Source organism: Nilaparvata lugens, chromosome 6 (genome assembly GCF_014356525.2).
Source record: "Nilaparvata lugens isolate BPH chromosome 6, ASM1435652v1, whole genome shotgun sequence".
NCBI classification, from domain to species: domain Eukaryota; kingdom Metazoa; phylum Arthropoda; class Insecta; order Hemiptera; family Delphacidae; genus Nilaparvata; species Nilaparvata lugens.
Window position 1 is genome coordinate 41842648 of NC_052509.1, and position 18527 is coordinate 41861174.

The following is an 18527-nucleotide window of genomic DNA, read 5'->3' on the forward strand; positions in this document are numbered from 1 at the left end:
ACAGCAGTGGTTTCTACCGGAAAAAATTGGGAAGAGGCTTATAATAATGCAACAACTGATGTAGCTAGAATTAAAAAATGGTTTGATCACAACTGCTTAACAGTGAATACAAGAAAGACCAAATACATGCCTATTGTCACCCGAAACCAGCAAGATCCAGGGCCTAGAGTATTTAAACTTCACTCATGTCAAGATTCAACTTCCATTGGCTGTAGTTGTGAAGTTCTAGAGCGAGTTGACCAGTACAAGTATCTGGGCATAACATTTGATCGCGCCCTCAGCTGGGGTCCCCATGTACAACTTGTCAAAAAGCGACTTAGAAGGCTACTATATGCTTTCTCTCAGCTAAGCCAAGTTTTAAGTAAAAAGCATTGCAAGTCAGTGTACTTTGCTTATGTTCAGTCCATCATTCAATATGGCATTCTTATTTGGGGGGGACTGCCTGCCACCCTTTTGGAGCCACTTGCAGTGTCGCAGCGGCAAATAATCAAAACTATCCTTAAAAGAAAGAGTACCGCTATCCAACCATTCAGTTATTCACTGAATTTCCGGTGCTGAACATAAGACAACTCTACGTAAAATCTTTATTAATTTATCTCAGAAACAATAATTTTAACATTTTACCAGAAATAATTCATACTTATCCAACAAGATACAGAGTAAACTATGGCTTTGCGACGCCCCAAGTGGTCCACGGGCTTGAGTTGAGAACACCTTTCTACCTAGCCCAAATGGTACACAGGAACTTACCTTTTGAGATAAGGAATATGCAGGAATGCAGAGTTACTGTATACAAACGAAGGATTGAGAGGTGGCTGTACTGTATGGGCTGGGAAATGACAGAAAGTCTGCTTCGGTCAGTATACTTGCATTGAATCAATTTGTTTATTTCCCGGAATTCTTCTTTTTCTTGACTCTATCAGTGAGAATCTTAATACTCCTTCTTCTTCTTATGTAATAAATTGGCACCTTTGTACTGATATCTTTTGAGGATCCGCCGATCACTGTTCCTACATAATATATCTTCAATTTCTTTATTTTTCTTTCCCCATTTTTTTTAAGATTTAGAAGTATTATTAGCATGTTGTTGCTAAGACAAATTCAATATGTTTTGTTTAATATTATTACTTTTATTTCATTAAAATTTACTTTTTTTATTGATCTTTTACTCTTATCTTTGTTATGGATTTAAAACTATAATTTACAGTAGGCCTACCATATGTTTTGGTATTATGATAATGTTATTAATGTGTTTTATTCAGCTATCAAGTTGGTGAAATGTAGCTATTTCTGTACTAGAAAATCATGCAGGCCATTAAAGGCCATAAATTGATAAAACGCAATAGATCTAGAACCAGTAGGTAACCTGGAACTCACCCCTACACACAGACGTATAGTCTTGTAGGGGTATTCTAGTAATAATAATACTATCAATTTTATTGTATAGTGCATTTTAAAGAATAAAGAATTTTGAATTGAATTGAATTGAGAAAATAGTGTGGTCTCCTAGGTCCATGACTCCTTCTCCTTTCCATCTCAATGGTCTCATGATAATGCTGTGGAATATTCTACTTCCAAGGCTTTTGAGAAAGTGCAGTAATCGATTGATCAACCTGAGTAAAAATTTGGATTCTCAAATAACATCAAATTCTCATTATACGCATTTGAAAATTCTGAACATTTCGAATTTTGCTTTTGAAAGCACTTGAAGGCGATCAGTCTAATTCATTTACGCAATATTATTTTCAAGTCTCGTAGTTGTAGAAGTGTTTTGGGATCCAAGGGTTCCTATATTGAAGTACGGAATTTAATTTCCCTTGTATACAATATTCAACAAGATAAATCTCGGTGTGAGTGATTTCTCCCTGTAAAGAATACCTTGAGCACTGGGTCTTTGTAACGGTAAGTATTAATCTGTAGCATAAACTTTAATCAGCAGCAACAATTGCAACAGCTTCGCTGTGTCTGACAAGCCACCGGTTTGATGAGAAATAATAATCAGAGCTCTTAAGACACCAAAACTATCATTTTATTATCTTCATAATTGAATTAAAAAGAAATAGTATCACTCCTGAACAATAATTAATTACGACATAGCAGTCATGTAACAACTAGTCGTACCTGACTGCTATGTCGTAATTAATTGTTCAAAAGTGATTATTTAACAAGCAGTTCGTAATGGAATCGAACATTGAAGAAATAGTATGTTGTAAGAGCACGTCCCATGGAAGGTTATAATAGAACATTGTTCTATATTGTAATGTAGACAATGAAGTGTAATGAAATTGGGAATATCATTTCTAAAATCACAATTTGAATTTGAATTAGTTGTTCTCAAAGCATAACCGCATACTGTATTCGTGCCAAGTAAGATTTCAATTTCCTGTTATTTGTATTCTTTTCATAATTATTTATGTTTCGACAGCTCTACTGAAAACTGAAATTGAAAGTCCCTAGCACTGGAATAAAATATTCCAAAGACAGTCTTAAAGGCTTCTCACTCCTATTATACGTGATCTTTATTCGTTTTGTGGCTTACTCTTTCATGCTTCGAGAACAATAATGATTGATATCATTGACTCCAAAACTTTATACTATGACAAGATCGATTTTTGATAATATGGGCTCTTCATTCTCTTCATCTTCAATTTATTCATTATTATGACAATTTTATCATAAAGTGAATTATATATTACTAGCAGGTAACCCGTGCTTCGCAAGGGTTTTTCTTAAAACTTGACGTAATGAAATCTAGAAGAATTCAAAATAGGCCTATAAGAATCCTCGGTTGATTAAGAATTTATATGCTGCATTTCAAGTAAATCAGTATGACCACCTTTCAATTAAAAAAGAATTTGGATTCAAAATGGCGGAAAAAATTTGGGTGTGACGGAAAACCTGTTTTTATCATTCGAAAAAGATCCCCAATCATACCTATCTTCTAATTTCCCTTTTAAGAGAAATCTTCTGCTGCTTCCATACAAACTGGAAACATGACAAATAATTGAAAACTTGACAAACTGGAAACTTGATGTAATCAAATTTTGAAGAATTTAAAATTGGTCTATAACCACCCTCGGTTAAGCAAGAATCTATATGCGAAATTTCAAGTTTATCAATCCAGTAGTTCTGACGTGATAATGTAATTAAACGTGCTAACACAATAATTAGAATCACTAGAATGACTCTAGTGTAATCTCTATACCTGATAAATTTTTTATGAATAATGGAAGCACAACTCAGTCAAACTCTGTTGTTAACAAACATGTTATGTATAATTTAAGAGGAGAGTCATTCACAGTTTTCCACTGCAATATTCAGGGTGTGACGCAAAATAATAAAATTGATGAGATTAACATTTTTTTGGCTAGTATCAAGAAGAAAATCGGTATTATTTGTTTAACTGAGCACTGGATACAAGAGAATAATTTATTTCTCTTTCAGAAATTTCATGGTTTTGATATAAGTTCATATTATCACAGAACAGGAGAATCAAGAGGTGGCTCATGCATCCTAACAAGGCACAGCCTGTCTTGTGAAAATATAATAGATTTGATGAAAGAATCAACAGCGCGATCAAGATTTATTGATCTATTATATTCCTATAACTTGCAACTCCATTTTGTCGAACCGACTAGATTAGCAATAGGCTCTCGTACATGTATTGATAATAGCGTCCGATTTTGACCGGCAAAAGTGTAATAACTCAATCCTTGATAACGGCTTATCTGATCACACAGCTCAGCTGGTCTTAATTCCAAATAGCATTCTCATGTCCCACAAGCTGGGTAATTCCAAAATAAAAAACCCACTAATGTACTTAGAACTATGAGAATTTTCTTGGAGAGTAGTATCAATCATTTCAGTACACAATTAGCAAATGAAGGTTGGGTTCTCATATATTTGGGAAATATTGTGTCAGACCCTAATATATTATACAATAAATTTCACTCGATCATGACACTATACTTTGATGAATCCTTTCCGCTCAATCCAGCTAAAAATAACATGGCATCGAACACTGACAAGAGATGGATTACATCTGGAATCCGGAACTCATGTGCCAGAGCCAGAGAGCTACATACTCAATGTAGGACAAGTGATTCCCCCGAATTTACAGAGCATGTAAGACGATATAAAATAACTCTCAATAGATGTTTCAGGCAGGCAAAGATAATGTACTACAGTACTATAATAATTGAGAATGCTTAAAACAAGACAAAGATGGCATGTTAATTTAGCAAGAAACAAGCATGAACATTAAAGAACTGAGTTTCAGAAATCTTTAATAATTCTCCCATAGAATCTACTTTAAACTCTTTTAACACTTTTTTGCCAACATATGCACAAACCTGAACTTAAACATGAATACACAATTAGCTCTTGAATACTGTCATAAGCAACCCAGAACAAATAATATACTAATATCATTCGGATAATGGGATATATCTGCTTATTAAGAAAATGAAGGCATCAAGTGCATCTGGCTGAAATGGGTTCCCTCCTTTTCTAGTGAAAAATGTATCAAGTATTCAATTAAGCCTCTAGTCTTCTTGATAAATCACTCTTTAAAAAATTGAGTTTTCCAAAATCTACTGAAATATAGCAATGTACTACGATTTGGTGATTTTCCAATGAAATCGAATGTACCATTAATGAAATTTAAACATTAATTCTGAAAAATCTAGAAGGAAAATTAAAATTTGGGCTCCCAGGTGCACGAGATTGATATTCTTAGAATCTATTTGCTATATTTGGAGATCTAAATCATTCCTGTTTTTTCCGGTATGCAATCCACAAGTTGACATGTTTTGATGCGAACAAACGATCACACGAACACACGAACAAACACAACCCTACTCTCTCTTATTATATAGAATAAATGTTCTAATCGAAATAGATATCCTTTGTAAGATTTAATAAATCACATGTTAATATCATATTAAATAGATTGAAATATTCTATGCTACCAATTCCAGGAGTATTATATATTCGTTTCCCATTCATAATTTAACATTAATCATTTATAATAAATTTGAAATCTGTATAATAATCCCGATCATTATGAGTTTTTTGTTGTCCGCCTCTCAGTCTCTGAGGCATGAGCTCTCACCCAGAAACATGATTCACAAAAACTTTTTTCTTTCGAGTGTGTGCTCCTGTGAGCTGTTGAAGGATTGAAGTTCATGAACCACGTCTTGACCACGTCGTGAACAGATTATCCGAACTGAACTGGATCCCTGTTGGACAGTTCTTTGGCCACATAACTAATGAGACTGTTTGCAGACGGCTCTTGTAGGGATTAATCTTGTGGGAACTCTCAGATACTCGCCTTAATTGACGTACCTAACCTCATTTCAACCTCGAACCTGTCATAAACAGAGATGTGTTAATATCATTAACACATGTAGTTGACAATTGATTGTCTATTCAGTAATTAGGAGAAATTGAAGCAAGTCCCAGATTTCCAACACTGTTTGTAATAAGTGAGAGTAATGAATAAATCCATTTGTATCAATTAATACATTTGAATAATTCAAGTATAAATCAATAGTGATTGGTGAGGTCGTTTGTCATCCACCAGAGCTCTCAGCTCTGGAGACTTCAAGTACATAGCAGTTGACATGAGAATGGAGGATAGCAATATTATATAATTATACCTATTTCAAACAATAAAACATTCATCTTATTGGTGGATAAATTCCTTGTTGAAAAGTGTCTTCAAGTACCAACTCGAATAAATTGAAAAAATTATCTATAGAGAATAATCTTATCGTATGAAAATAATTTGATTGAATGAATTTCACAGTGGCAACATATCAATTCAGACATCGGTTCATAAACTCGATGAGTGGAATGAAGAGTCTTTTGAACGTTTTTCTTTTCTCCCCCATGATTTATGATTATTAGGCAACCATAGCTTGTTTGATGAGATCGTCTCAAAAGAATTCTTAAAAAAATACGGCCCTAGTAATAAATATATCTCTGTATCCTATGTTCTAGAGCTAAGACCCGAGCTGTAGTAAAATGAGAGCCACTTTCACGTGTTTGGTTATTCGCTAATAGAGCTTAAACAAAGCGACGTCAAAATTATGCCAATTGTAAAGTTAAATCTTATCCGAGGAACAAGGAGCGATAGAGATCAACAGGGAACGTTCCCACCGTTCTTAAGACCGACAGCAATTATCAGAGTAAAAACTTGTTGCGAACAGAAAGTCATCTCAGAAGCCCTTATAACAGAGTTCCATGCTTGACAGTGAAAAGTCCTTTTTTTCGGAAGCCTAGTTGTCGTATTGGACTGACTTGAGACGACAATTAATGTCTGAGTCTGATTAGTTTCCCACACGAACATTGTTCCGAAAGTTTTGCTCGATTCCCGGTATGAAATAAAAGTCATTATTATTCTAATTTCGGAGAAAGAAGCAAAGTTTGTCCTGAGCTAGTCATAAAGAGACTCAATGCCATTTCCCACAATTCTGAGAAATGCTGAACTCCTTGCTCTCTTGCTGAACATCTTTTGTTAATGTTGGTTTGCTGAGAAAAGATGGAAAGACACCAGACGGTCTTTAGAGCTGTGAGATAATCATCATAAATCACATATTCACTTGTAAATTGATACATTCAATCCTAATGGAAACGTTATTTTAATGAAATTGAAAATAATATCAGGATGTGGCGCTCCAAAAAGTATAATGGAATGCGAATAAAAGTTCAAATTTCAAGATCAGAGACGATGAATTTGATCTTCGTTGAAATTGATCAATAGACTACACAAATTTTGTTATTTATGAAAAATTTCATGGATATCACACTCATCACAGTACAATCAATAGAAAAAAAGCATAGTTCCTCAAATCATTGTTGGCACTTTAGACAGTCAAATCCACATCTTCCTCGTTCAAACAGAATGAGCGAACTTTCAAGCACTGCTCCACTAAAGTCGATAGGATCTTCATATCTCGCGTGGTTAGTGTGGCGTGATTGCGGATCACGAGGCTCGGATCCAGTTCCTCAAATGCCGGAGCTCTGCCAATGAGCCATGCTCGCGGTGCTGCATACTGTGGGCATGAGAATAGCACGTGCTCGACTGACTCCAGCTGTTGCAAGTTGCAGATGGAACACAACTGATCGGCTCTGATCTTATGGATGTTGCCCCTACTTGTGAGGTTGAATTGTCGTCTCGTGGCAAGTCGCAGCTGTACCATCAGCCTGATACAGTGAAAAGGCAGATTAAGACCGAAGTAAGCAGCCTCAGAATCATCAACTCCTCTCGGGACGTCAAAGAGGAGCGAAGCAGATCCATTGCACCTATCAAGATCTTGGACTCTGAGCCTCATCTTGAAATCATGGAGTATGACCCTTTTATTCATCTGCCATTCTCGAACATCTCTGCTGAAGATGAGCTCTCCCCTGTTGACACCCTCCAGCAGCAACTTCAACAGGGCCGCCCAATTATATCTGTGATCAACTGCACCCAGTCTTATCAACTCAGCCTGTCTAATGAAACAAATTTTTGGGAGACGATCATCATCCATTTTCAAAATCCGGATAACCCAGTTAATAGCTCTATCAAAAATTAGGTAGGAAATGGAAACCTCCCCGACCTCCATGCGCAATGCTGCATTCGTGGTACACTAAGGCAAATGAAAAATCCTTCTGTAGAAGCTGGTTTGCACAGTTTCAAACTCATTCAAGAGTCGTAATCCCTATATGTGTGCCCCATATAGTAGTACTGACTTGACCAACGCCATAAATATCTTTTTAATGCAAGAAATGGAGTTGGTTTTTGATTTTGCCAATGTTGAAACTGCATGACCGGCGGCTAGCCTCGACTTGCGTATGGACGCTCTAAGAGAAAGGCTTCCAAAAGAAGAACTGGAGATGGTGGATCCAAGGTAAACACAGGATTTAACATTTCTATCTTGCTGCCATTGAAAAAAGAGAATCCCTCAACTGCTGCAGGTATTCGTTAACCTCAGCCGAATGGGACTATTTTAGTCTTCCCTTCATTGATCTTTAGTCTGATGATGCTGCAGTATTCCTCTAGTGCATTAAGCTTTTTCTGTAGATCAACTGGAGAATGGGCAAACAGGATCAAGTCGTCAGCATACAGCAGGAGCATCAAATCAGTTGATCCATCTATTGCTATACCATGGAGCCCCCTTGCTCTGAAGAACTCGTCGATGTCAGCCAAGAATAAAATGAACAATAGTGGACTGAGCGTTTCACCCTGAAGTACTCCTTCAGTAATTCCTATCTCATCTGAAAGCTCACCCTGGATCTTCACTCTCAGAGAGGCAAATTTGTACAGTTTTTGGATGATTCTCAGTAGTTTTGCACTCACACCCAATCTGAAAAGTTTCTCCCACAGCAGGCTATGCGAGATCGAATCAAATGCTCTCTGGAAATCCACCACGACAGCATACACTCTCCTCTTTGGCAGTCGCAGTTGAAACTGTACAGCTGACAGGCATACATAGATATTATCAAGGCATCCTCTTCCTTTTCTAAATCCTGCTTGGGTCTCAGGTATGAGGTTGAGGCTCTCTGCCCACAATTCAATTCTACCATTGATAATATATGTGAACAATTTTGTCAGGCAATTAACCAGAGCGATAGATCTGTAATTTCTAGGGTCACGGGAGTCACCCTTTTTATGAAGTAGGCTGATTAGCATTTCTGACCAGGCCGCAGGTAATACCTCTCGATCCATAATTTTATTAAACAGAACTTCTATGTATAAGATCCAATTGGGTGGGAGGTCCTTGTAAATATCATTTGGTATCATGTCTGGTCCAGGGGATTTTCCATTCTCACTTCTGTTGATGCAGTGCAAGATCTCATCAGTTTCAATGTATGCATCCATCTGACAGTGTGTAACGCCATGGAATACAATATTTACATAGCATCTTGGTGGGTAAATATTGGTCAAGAATTCGAACCATTCATTGATTTTTATCGGATTATCAGAAGTGACCCTTGTTCTGAACTTGCTAATTTCTCTCCAAAATGTGACTGAGCTGCTTGAATTACTTAAACGATCACATGCCTCCCTATAAAAGATTGCTTCCCTTCTCTTGCAAATGCTTTTGTAAAGTTGCTTGGCTACAAGATAATTCTTGGTTTTCTCTTCCGTGAATCCTGTCTTTCTGCAAGCTCTGAGAGACAAACCGAAGTTTTTCGGCACAATCTTTATCAAACCAGGGCTTTGAAACTTTCTTCATCCTAGTCACAAAAAAATCTTTCTTCATGCCTACTTGCTCTGCTGCCTCATATACTGCTCTACATAGGTTTTGATACTGCTCATCAATAGTAGTCTGCGAAAAGTCCATTGATAATATGTTGCTGAACAGCATTTTCTGGTTAAAATAATAGGCTGAAGTTGGGTTGTGCAATATCTTTTTTATTTTATTGGGTGCAATCCTATTCGCTTTTGCTGAAGATCAGATATGTTTTCCACTGCAGCCATGTTACACCACACTAGATCAATTACACTTTTTCCAACTGAACTAACATAAGTAAATTTCCCTTGCCTATCGCTGGGTGCTCTTCCATTAACTAAAATAAATCCATTATCTTCCATTGCCAGAAGGAGGCGATTGCCATTATCATTAGAAACACTGTCTTGTGGTTCTCTTATATCATACAAATTTGTACATTCAAAAATGTATTTTTCCAACTGGTTCTTATTGCCTACTCGGCAATTGAAATCTCCACCAATAATGATCCTACTATCACTGAATTTCATCTGCAAATCTAATATGTCCGATGTCAGGAGATCTAGAAATTCGACACAATCAAAAGAAGGTCTTCTATAGATCATACCAATTATAGTTGGTGATCCATCCAAACAGAAATATAGGAAAAGCCACCATTCACAGGAAATCAGTAGCTTGATATTTCAAAGGCTTCTATTTTTATTTACAAGAGCTAGCAAACCTCCACTAGCTCTTCCCATTCTTTTTTCCCTGATCGCTCCAATACAATATGGAATATAATCAGACCACTCACCTGACATTGGGAAGTATGACAAGCTTGACCAGGTTTCACAAATGAATAAAATATCAATATCGAAACAAAAAAGATTTCTATTCAAATTATTTAGGCCGTCAATATTCCAGAATACGACATTTAATGTCTCTCTATTCAGTCATTGAGTGTTTGACTGTGTTTTCCTCATGCTGTCCTCTTCCAATGAATCCTGCTTCAATAATTGTACAGACTCCTCCGAGTTCAATACTTTTTGATGCCTTTTATTGGCATGAAATGAGTTCTGCGGTGAGCTGCTCAGTTCTCTTTTACCTCGACTCTTCCCCTTCTCTTTCTCCAAAACAATCAACTTGTCATACCTCATTACCGCATACTTCCCCTCCTATTTGCTGCGATCATTTTCTCTCTCAACTTTCTCCTTATGTCCTGGACCTCTCCCGGAAAATCCTTGGCTATGAAAATGCTACTGCCTTTCAATGTTGCTGTTTTATTACAGAGAATATCAGCCTTACGTCTACAAGTAGTGAAGCCAACAATAATGGGTCTGTTTGAGTTTGCTTTAAACGATCCAATTCTTTCAGCAAAGTCTATTTCACAATCATTTATATCTAATCCAAGCTTTGTTCTGATGAATCCAAATGCAAATTTTGCTGTATTTTCAAATTTGCTATACTCAACTACATAGATAATAACGTTCCTCTTTCTAGCTTCCTTTTCTAATTGACGGATTCTATCCTCCTGTTCCCTCACTACTTCCTTTAAATTATTTGTTTGACTCTCCACTTCGTCTATAATTTCTTTTGACAAATCTTTGAGCTTGATTGCGAATTTCTCACTCAGTTCCCTCCTTAACTCATTTTTAAATTCTCTGAAAATTTCCTTAAGACTCTCAGCATCCATCTTGTCTGGTCAGTTTGTAAGTTATTATCTATTTTATAGGATAGGAAGGACAGGTATTTATGGATACGCCAAGAGAGCTATCAAGGCTGGAACAAAAGAGGAAGCTCCTGAAATCAAAGGTATTAAGATAGGGGAAAGGAGTATTCCAGATTATCAACTACCGTATGAGAGGCTTATGACATCAAGATAAATATAAAAAACATTAACAACTGGCAATTGAGTGATGACAGCTGATGAAAAATAATCTGGTGTTGCGCACTCACACAACTTTCCTTGTCGTTATGAAAATTTATCACCTGACGCTAGTGTTTCCGCGCATAACAATATACTATTCAGAGATCCAAGACAGCTGCTGACAAGACAATAACACTGGAGACACACGAAGTCTGCTATTTCTTCATAGTGAATGATTCAATAGAATCAACAGTTGCCAACAGTTTACAATTGAAATAATAACATTTTCTCGAATTTCGAGCTTATTTTCAATTTTAAGAGAAAACGTTACTTAACATTAATTGTAGAGATTTTCATGCTTAATTTTTTCCACTTAGAATTCTCTGTTTAAATTGTATCTGAAGCCTGATACTTGAGAATCTAAAATCAAACTTTGCATAGATGGGGCGGAGCTCCTGGAATCTTTACAGATATGAGACTTGTGGCAGTTGATAGAGCTTATCAATAACTATTTTAGGTATAAATTTGATCAAAATCGTTGGAGCCGTTTCTGAGATAATCGCGAAAAACCCTGTTTTTGACAACATTTTCTCAATTTTAGCCGCCATCTTCGATTGAATCTGATCGAAATTGTTCGTGTCGGATCCTTATAGGGGAAGGACCTTAAGTTCCAAATTTCGAGTCATTCCGTTAATTGGGAGATGAGATATCATGTACACAGACGCACATACACTCATACACACACACACACACACACACACACACACACACACACACACACACACACACACACACACACACACACACACACACACCACACACACACACACCACACCACACACACACACACACACACACACACCACAACACACACACACCACACCACACACACACACACACACACACACACACACACACACCACACACACACACACACCACAACACACACACACACACACACACACACACACACACACACACACCACACACACACACACAACACACACACACACACCACACACACACACACACACACACACACACACACAACACCACACACACACACACACACCACACACACACACATACAGACCAATACCCAAAAACCACTTTTTTTGGACTCAGGGGACCTTGAAACGTATAAAAATTTGGAAATTTGGGTACCTTAATTTTTTTCGGAAAGCAATACTTTCCTTACCCATGGTAATAGGGCAAGGAAAGTAACTAGTAGCCACTATATCGATTACTTAGGTGCTTTTCGTTTAAATTTGTTTGTCTGGAAATGGTATTCCTTACCTATGGCAATAGGACAAGGAAAGTAACAAAAGAGCAACAAGAACGAGATAAATAAGCTGCTTCTTCAATCATAAGATAAACTCAATCGAGATCAATCAAAACATATAGATAGTATAGATTGTCATTACTATATCGATGACTATATATTATATATAGAAACTGTAGTACAGATAAGCCAAGATATAGCAATCCAACGGGAAATTCCTTTCTCTAGTTTCAAGATTCACTGCTAGATGGAGTAGATGGAGGCAGATGATCAAACAATATACACAGCCGAAGAATAATTCATCCCCCGATTCGCAGCAGTCTTACACAGGTCAATTTGTAGTTCGATCGTTGGTACCACCTGAGTACAAAGTTCAATTCTTCTGAAATGCTGTACAACTCTAGGCTCCGAAAAATGTCTGAATACACTGCCTTGAAACTTAGTACTGTTAGAACGACCAAAATCTATCTGTTACTCACGAAAAACCGTCTGGAAAGCAGTCAGCCTTAGTCCATCCTGAAGCGGAACACTAATAGCTACCCTCAATCACAATCAACTCAACTCAGAAAGCAATTTCACGTAAAAATCAACAAATTCATCAATAGAACTTTAACTTGTAACTTTCCAACTGCAACCAGTGTTGCCAACCCCTATCCACAAAACCATATTTTTGCACTTTTCATTTTAATTTGAAATTAGATTACTTTTTAGTACATGAAAACAATTCCCTTATGGAATTAGTTTTTCAATATTTTCAGAGTATTTGAAAAGAGACAATCAATCAATTTTGACTACTGATAAATTGGTACAATCCTAATCACTATAAGTTGAAGCTTGAGATGTAAGGAACGACGGAATAAACTTTCTGATCAACTGATACAATTCTAATCACAAAGAAGTGAGGAACGAAATGAACTTTCTAGAATAATAAGATGATAGAAGAATATTTGAATATGTTTTTTGATACAATGAATAATTGATTCTTCAATTATTGCTTTGCAGGTATGCCAATGATTATCCACTCGGAAGGTGAAATCTAGATGGGTATGTAGACTATACGGCGAGAACGATTCGACTATTCAGGAGCTATTCAGGAGCTATTCAGGACTAATCATATCAGTGATGATTTCTCTGTGATTTCAAGGTTGAACTCTATAATTGAGATCAGTAGAGTTCAATCAATTATCAAATAATTTAACAAATTTGTGATCGAAAGAGGATTGTCGGGGAGGGAGTCCAATCTCACAAGATATCAAACTATCTAGATATGAACCAAAAAATTTAAATAAATAACTATCACTTTCCTGAAAGATACCTTCTTAAGAACTCAATACAACAATACTTTATAGAATGATAAAATTACGTGTCTCAGAGTCATTCGCCTTTTCAGGATCTCTGCAGTTCAGTTTATAACGATGCATGGTTTTTCAGAACAGATAATGCAACGGTGAAAATAAGAGCTCCAAAATATTAATCTTGGAGAGGAATAGTTTTCTGATATTCAATTTCCTGTTCTAGTGACATTAAATATTTATACGCAATAATTACATATCATTTGAGAAGCTATTTCAGAATTCACATAGGGATCATTATGTAATTAAATTATACATAAAAAAATTCCATTTTGAATTATTTAATTCGAAAACACTTCATAATAGAATAGATTATTAAAAAAAAAAATACAAGACGTTTGAGAAATTGCAAATAGCAATGTCTTTCTGAAAATAGGTGCAAAATATTTGAGTGCTAGTGATTTGAAAGAGGAATCGTCAATCCATTCTGTCAGGTTGTAGAGTGAGAGTGGACACAATAATATTGATTGCGTACAGTGTCCTGACAGAGCTCGAAGGTTCAAATTCGATGATTGCATTTTGAGAAAGGTTGAGAATTTTTCAAAAGTGAGTTTATAGCTGAGCAACAGCGAAAAATGATTGATGATCGTCGGGTGACATGATTCATGATTTATGATGTTGTAATTAATTGCATTTTGAGCCGGAACCAGAGATGTGTATACACTCAACCCGATATTCGAAGAAGGATAATTGTGTTTGTTTTAGTGTGACCTGTCTCAATATTCCTGAATTACTTTCAAACTAGAAACTTCACTCGATCTTTGATTTAGTTGGGTGCCTTTTGACACTGTCTTTGCTTCTTAAAGAGCCCGTGAAGATACTATTCAGTGATAATCCAATACGAATTTAGATTTTCTGCTCTTCTGGTGAAATCGGTGGAGGAGTAGAGAATTCAGAATGATTAATCTACTCGCTGTCGACAGAAAATGGCGTTGAGAAACTTTCTCGGCAAAAAATCTCTCAGCTTCACGCAGAAATATCAACAGTAACTCTATCATACTGCTAAATTCATCCTCTCACTTCTCTAGCAGATCACTACGGTTTTTAAGTGGGTTTCTCATCACTTATTTCAATAGAAATATCTCTTCATGCTCACCAGAATCAATTTGTAGTGTTGAGGGGCGTCATGACACTTCACTGTCTTAGATTATACAGGATGATGAGTAAGATTTCATAATTTTATGTGTACTACCTTTATTCATAGAATTGATAGAAAGTGGTTTTTAAATATTCATAACGATGATTTTTTGAAAACTTCATCATACTTCATTGGGAAAATATTCATTAATGTGTACAGGAAGCACTTATCATCAAAACTATACTGAAAGAGCGAAGGCAGGTAGACTTAAATTTCAACAAAAAAACAGTTTGAAAATAGGTCGTCATTTTACACTTTTTCACTACCGTTCCTATTGAAAATTATAATTAATAATGAGAAGTATTTCTCATCGATTTTAAGCATGAAGGAATTAAGAATTTGTTCCTATCAACAACGTTCCAAATGGAAGCTATAGAAAGCTACTCTTGGGCTCTCCCAATTCCATCATTTGATTATATTGCACTTATGACTTCATTACTCAGTTTTGAAAGAGACAAAATAATATTATAAAGTGTAAAACTAATTTTCATTATAGCACACCAAGTCACCTAGTACTACCTTCCACCTCTTACCCTTCACCTTTAATAATCACCTTTTACCTCACAGCCTTCAAATTGCATGTATTAACTGATACGATATTATATCATGATACTATTTTTCACAACTTCATTGATGTTGAATAATTGTGTGTTGAACAATAAACATGTTCATCTATCCGTTGAGATGTAACTTATCAAATTTGTTGTCCTAACCATGAAAAGGAATCTTGAATCTTCATATTTATAGTTTTTCAAGCTGCCAAGCTGACACGCAATCCGAGCTCTAACATCATGGACTCTATGCTCCTCCCGAAAAGAAGAATAAGACAATTTCTCGCTTGCAGCTCTCAAGCTAGTGTGAAAACGGAAGAATGAATTTCCCCATGGCATTATCGCATGAAGTAAAGCGCAGTAATTTTCCAGCCTAGTGAAGATTGAGCGTTCAAATAGCTGAAAACTGCAATTTTCCAAGATTGCTGTCGGGCAATAGAAGAAGACTAACTGATATCGCCGTACTTTTCCTTGTTGAATAAGACCACATTGCACTCAAGTATGATTATTGACAACTGTTTCAAACTGCTGCAATTTCGCTCTTGCGTCGAGTCCAATCGAGAATGGTTCTCTTTGATCGAGCATCATGCTCGGAAATCCAACTACTTGCTTTGCTTGTATGCTGAAAAACAGACAGTACAGACAAGATAATTTCTAGGATCTGTTAGTAAATAACAATATCAAGAACAATAATAAGCAAGAGCAAGGTGTTCTTGCTTCCCCAATCAGTGCTCAATTCTCTCTCTTATTGTATTGTCTTGCTGTTTGTTATCAATTGATATACATGCAAATATGCTTAAGTCATACAGAAACAAAATGGTTTCGATTATACTGTGCTGCAGTGAAGGAGATCTATGAGCTACTGAGCTTCTCCATCTCTGCCGAAGAACTAACGAATATTAAAATGATACCTATGTTAGGTCGATTGAATAAAAGCTAGCAATTGCTAGTTCTCGCTAATTTTCAAGCAAATTCGAGGATTGAGTTGAATGTATAATCTTATCTGTATATCTCGAACTGATAGCTAGCTGCTAGTCACTAGGTACTAGTTTCTATTCAAACGACCTATTGTGTAATGAAGCTCAATACTATACTGGAATGAAATATACCATAGGCATCATTGTATCATAGGTAAGACTGTAACTGCTCCTTTCCGAACATCAAAAGGCTTATTGCAGGGATGCAGTTCGTCCCCAACTCTCTTCAAAATATACCTGGGAGATACCTTAAGGACTTGGAAAAGAAAGTGTCAAGGTATGGGTGTACCTATCAGGAGAGAACACCTTTTCACCCTCTGTTTCGCAGACGATCAGGTGGTTATTGCGCAGGATGAGGAAGATTTGAGTTACATGATGAGAAAGTTGAAAGAAGAGTATGATAAAGCCGGGATGGAAATCAATGTAGACAAGACGGAGTATTTACAAACGAATAGCGATGGCACACCGGATTTGTCCATTGACTGTAACACCGTGATAAAAGGGAGGGATAAATTTAAATACCTGGGATATTTTTTGAGTGTATTGACATTTTTTGAGAGCTATTTGAGTAATAGACACTTTAAATATATATATATATATATATATATATATAATATATATATATATATAATATATATATATATAATATATATATATATATTGTATCATGGAAAATAGCGATACAGACGAGGAGATAAAGATTAGGTTGGCCCAAACCAGGAGTTGTATTTGACAGTTGCACCCAATCATATGGAGTAAGGATATTCATAGGAAAAAAAACATAAAATATTCAATGCAATCGTCAGAAGTATAATGACGTATGGGGCAGAGGTTTGGGTGACAAACAAGAGAGCAAGAGATAAGATAAGAGCTGTTGAGATGGATTACTGGAGGAGATGCTGCGGGCTTACCAGAATGGACAGAGTGAGAAACGAGGAAATAAGAAGGAGAATGAAAGTGGAATGGGATATTATAAAGTTGATTGAGGATAAAAGGTTGATGTGGTATGGCCATGCTAGAAGGGCGAGTGCTAGCAAATGGATAGGGATGGTGACTGATTGGAGTCCAATTGGGCGAAGGAAAAGAGGAAGACCTAAAAGATCATGGAGAAATGAGGTGGATGAGGCTATGGAGGCCAGGAATTTAAGGGATGGTGAATGGGAGGATAGGCAAAGATGGAGGTCTCGACTAAAAGAAGGAAGACGGTGAATCACTGTGAAATCCTATTATATATATATATAATATATATATATATATATATATCATTGTATCATGATAAAACAGTACCTACTGTTGTAAGTGATAGACAAATGAAGTTGTCTTGTAAATTGCAATGGCCATTGAATTCTGTATTGTATTCAATAGTTCATCTATTGTTTGAGTACTTTGCCACTGCAAAATATACTTTCTTGTATCATTTTGATTGACATTATGAAACATCTGTTGTGGTTTTTATGTAGAACTTCCTAGAATATTCAGTTACTGTATAACAGAACCTGTTGGTTGTATCACAAAAACTGATTTGTTTATGTTCGGGTGTGAGGCTGTTTTCAAAATCAATAGTGAACAGGCAATTCTGCAATTTTGTTCAGGAAATAACAATTGACAGGTTTCCAATAACAGGAGCTGCAAACATCAGTGACCTACATTGGTTGAACGTATTCCAACATGAACATATTTTTCTGAACAGAGTTGACAACACCATATATCAATAAATCAACAGTTTTCAGGCTCAAAAGTCGTTATATTGATGGAAAATGGGTCAGACTGTACAAATGTGGGTTTGCAACAAATAGGAATTGATACTTTGTAACTATTGACAGATGGCATTTCCCGACTTCCTGAAGAATTCAATAGTTAAACCAATTCATAAATCTGGTGCACATGATAACTTCAATAACTTCAGACCAATCTCTAATTGTCAGTACCAGACAAAAATGGGAAATATTTATTAACACAATTAAATAAATATATACTCCATAACAATATCATTTCCAATTATCAGTATGGATTCCAAAAAGCAAAATGCACTGATTCACTTCTAGTAAATTTCAGTAAATTTCACACATAAAATAAATACTCTCCTGAATGACAGATATCATGTTCTTGCGCTATTCATAGATTACTCGCGCTTTACGCTCGGCAGTAGGAGGGTGGGTTAGC

The 18527-nt window shown here is 36.2% G+C and overlaps 1 protein-coding gene across 2 annotated transcripts in view; it reads left to right on the top strand.

The window, feature by feature from the left end:
* Positions 1 to 13963, top strand: part of LOC111049588 — a 267778-nt gene extending 253815 nt beyond the window's left edge. The window contains exon 2 of one of the 2 annotated variants that reach the window (XR_005571635.1): positions 13349 to 13963. Coding sequence is in view for 1 of the 2 variants with exons in the window: in XM_039430828.1 (XP_039286762.1) it covers positions 13349 to 13386 (38 nt within the window). In the remaining variant the exon portion in view is untranslated. The remainder of the gene's footprint in view (positions 1 to 13348) is intronic. The other variant, XM_039430828.1, reaches the window with a different exon arrangement.
* Positions 13964 to 18527: the final 4564 nt, after the last annotated feature.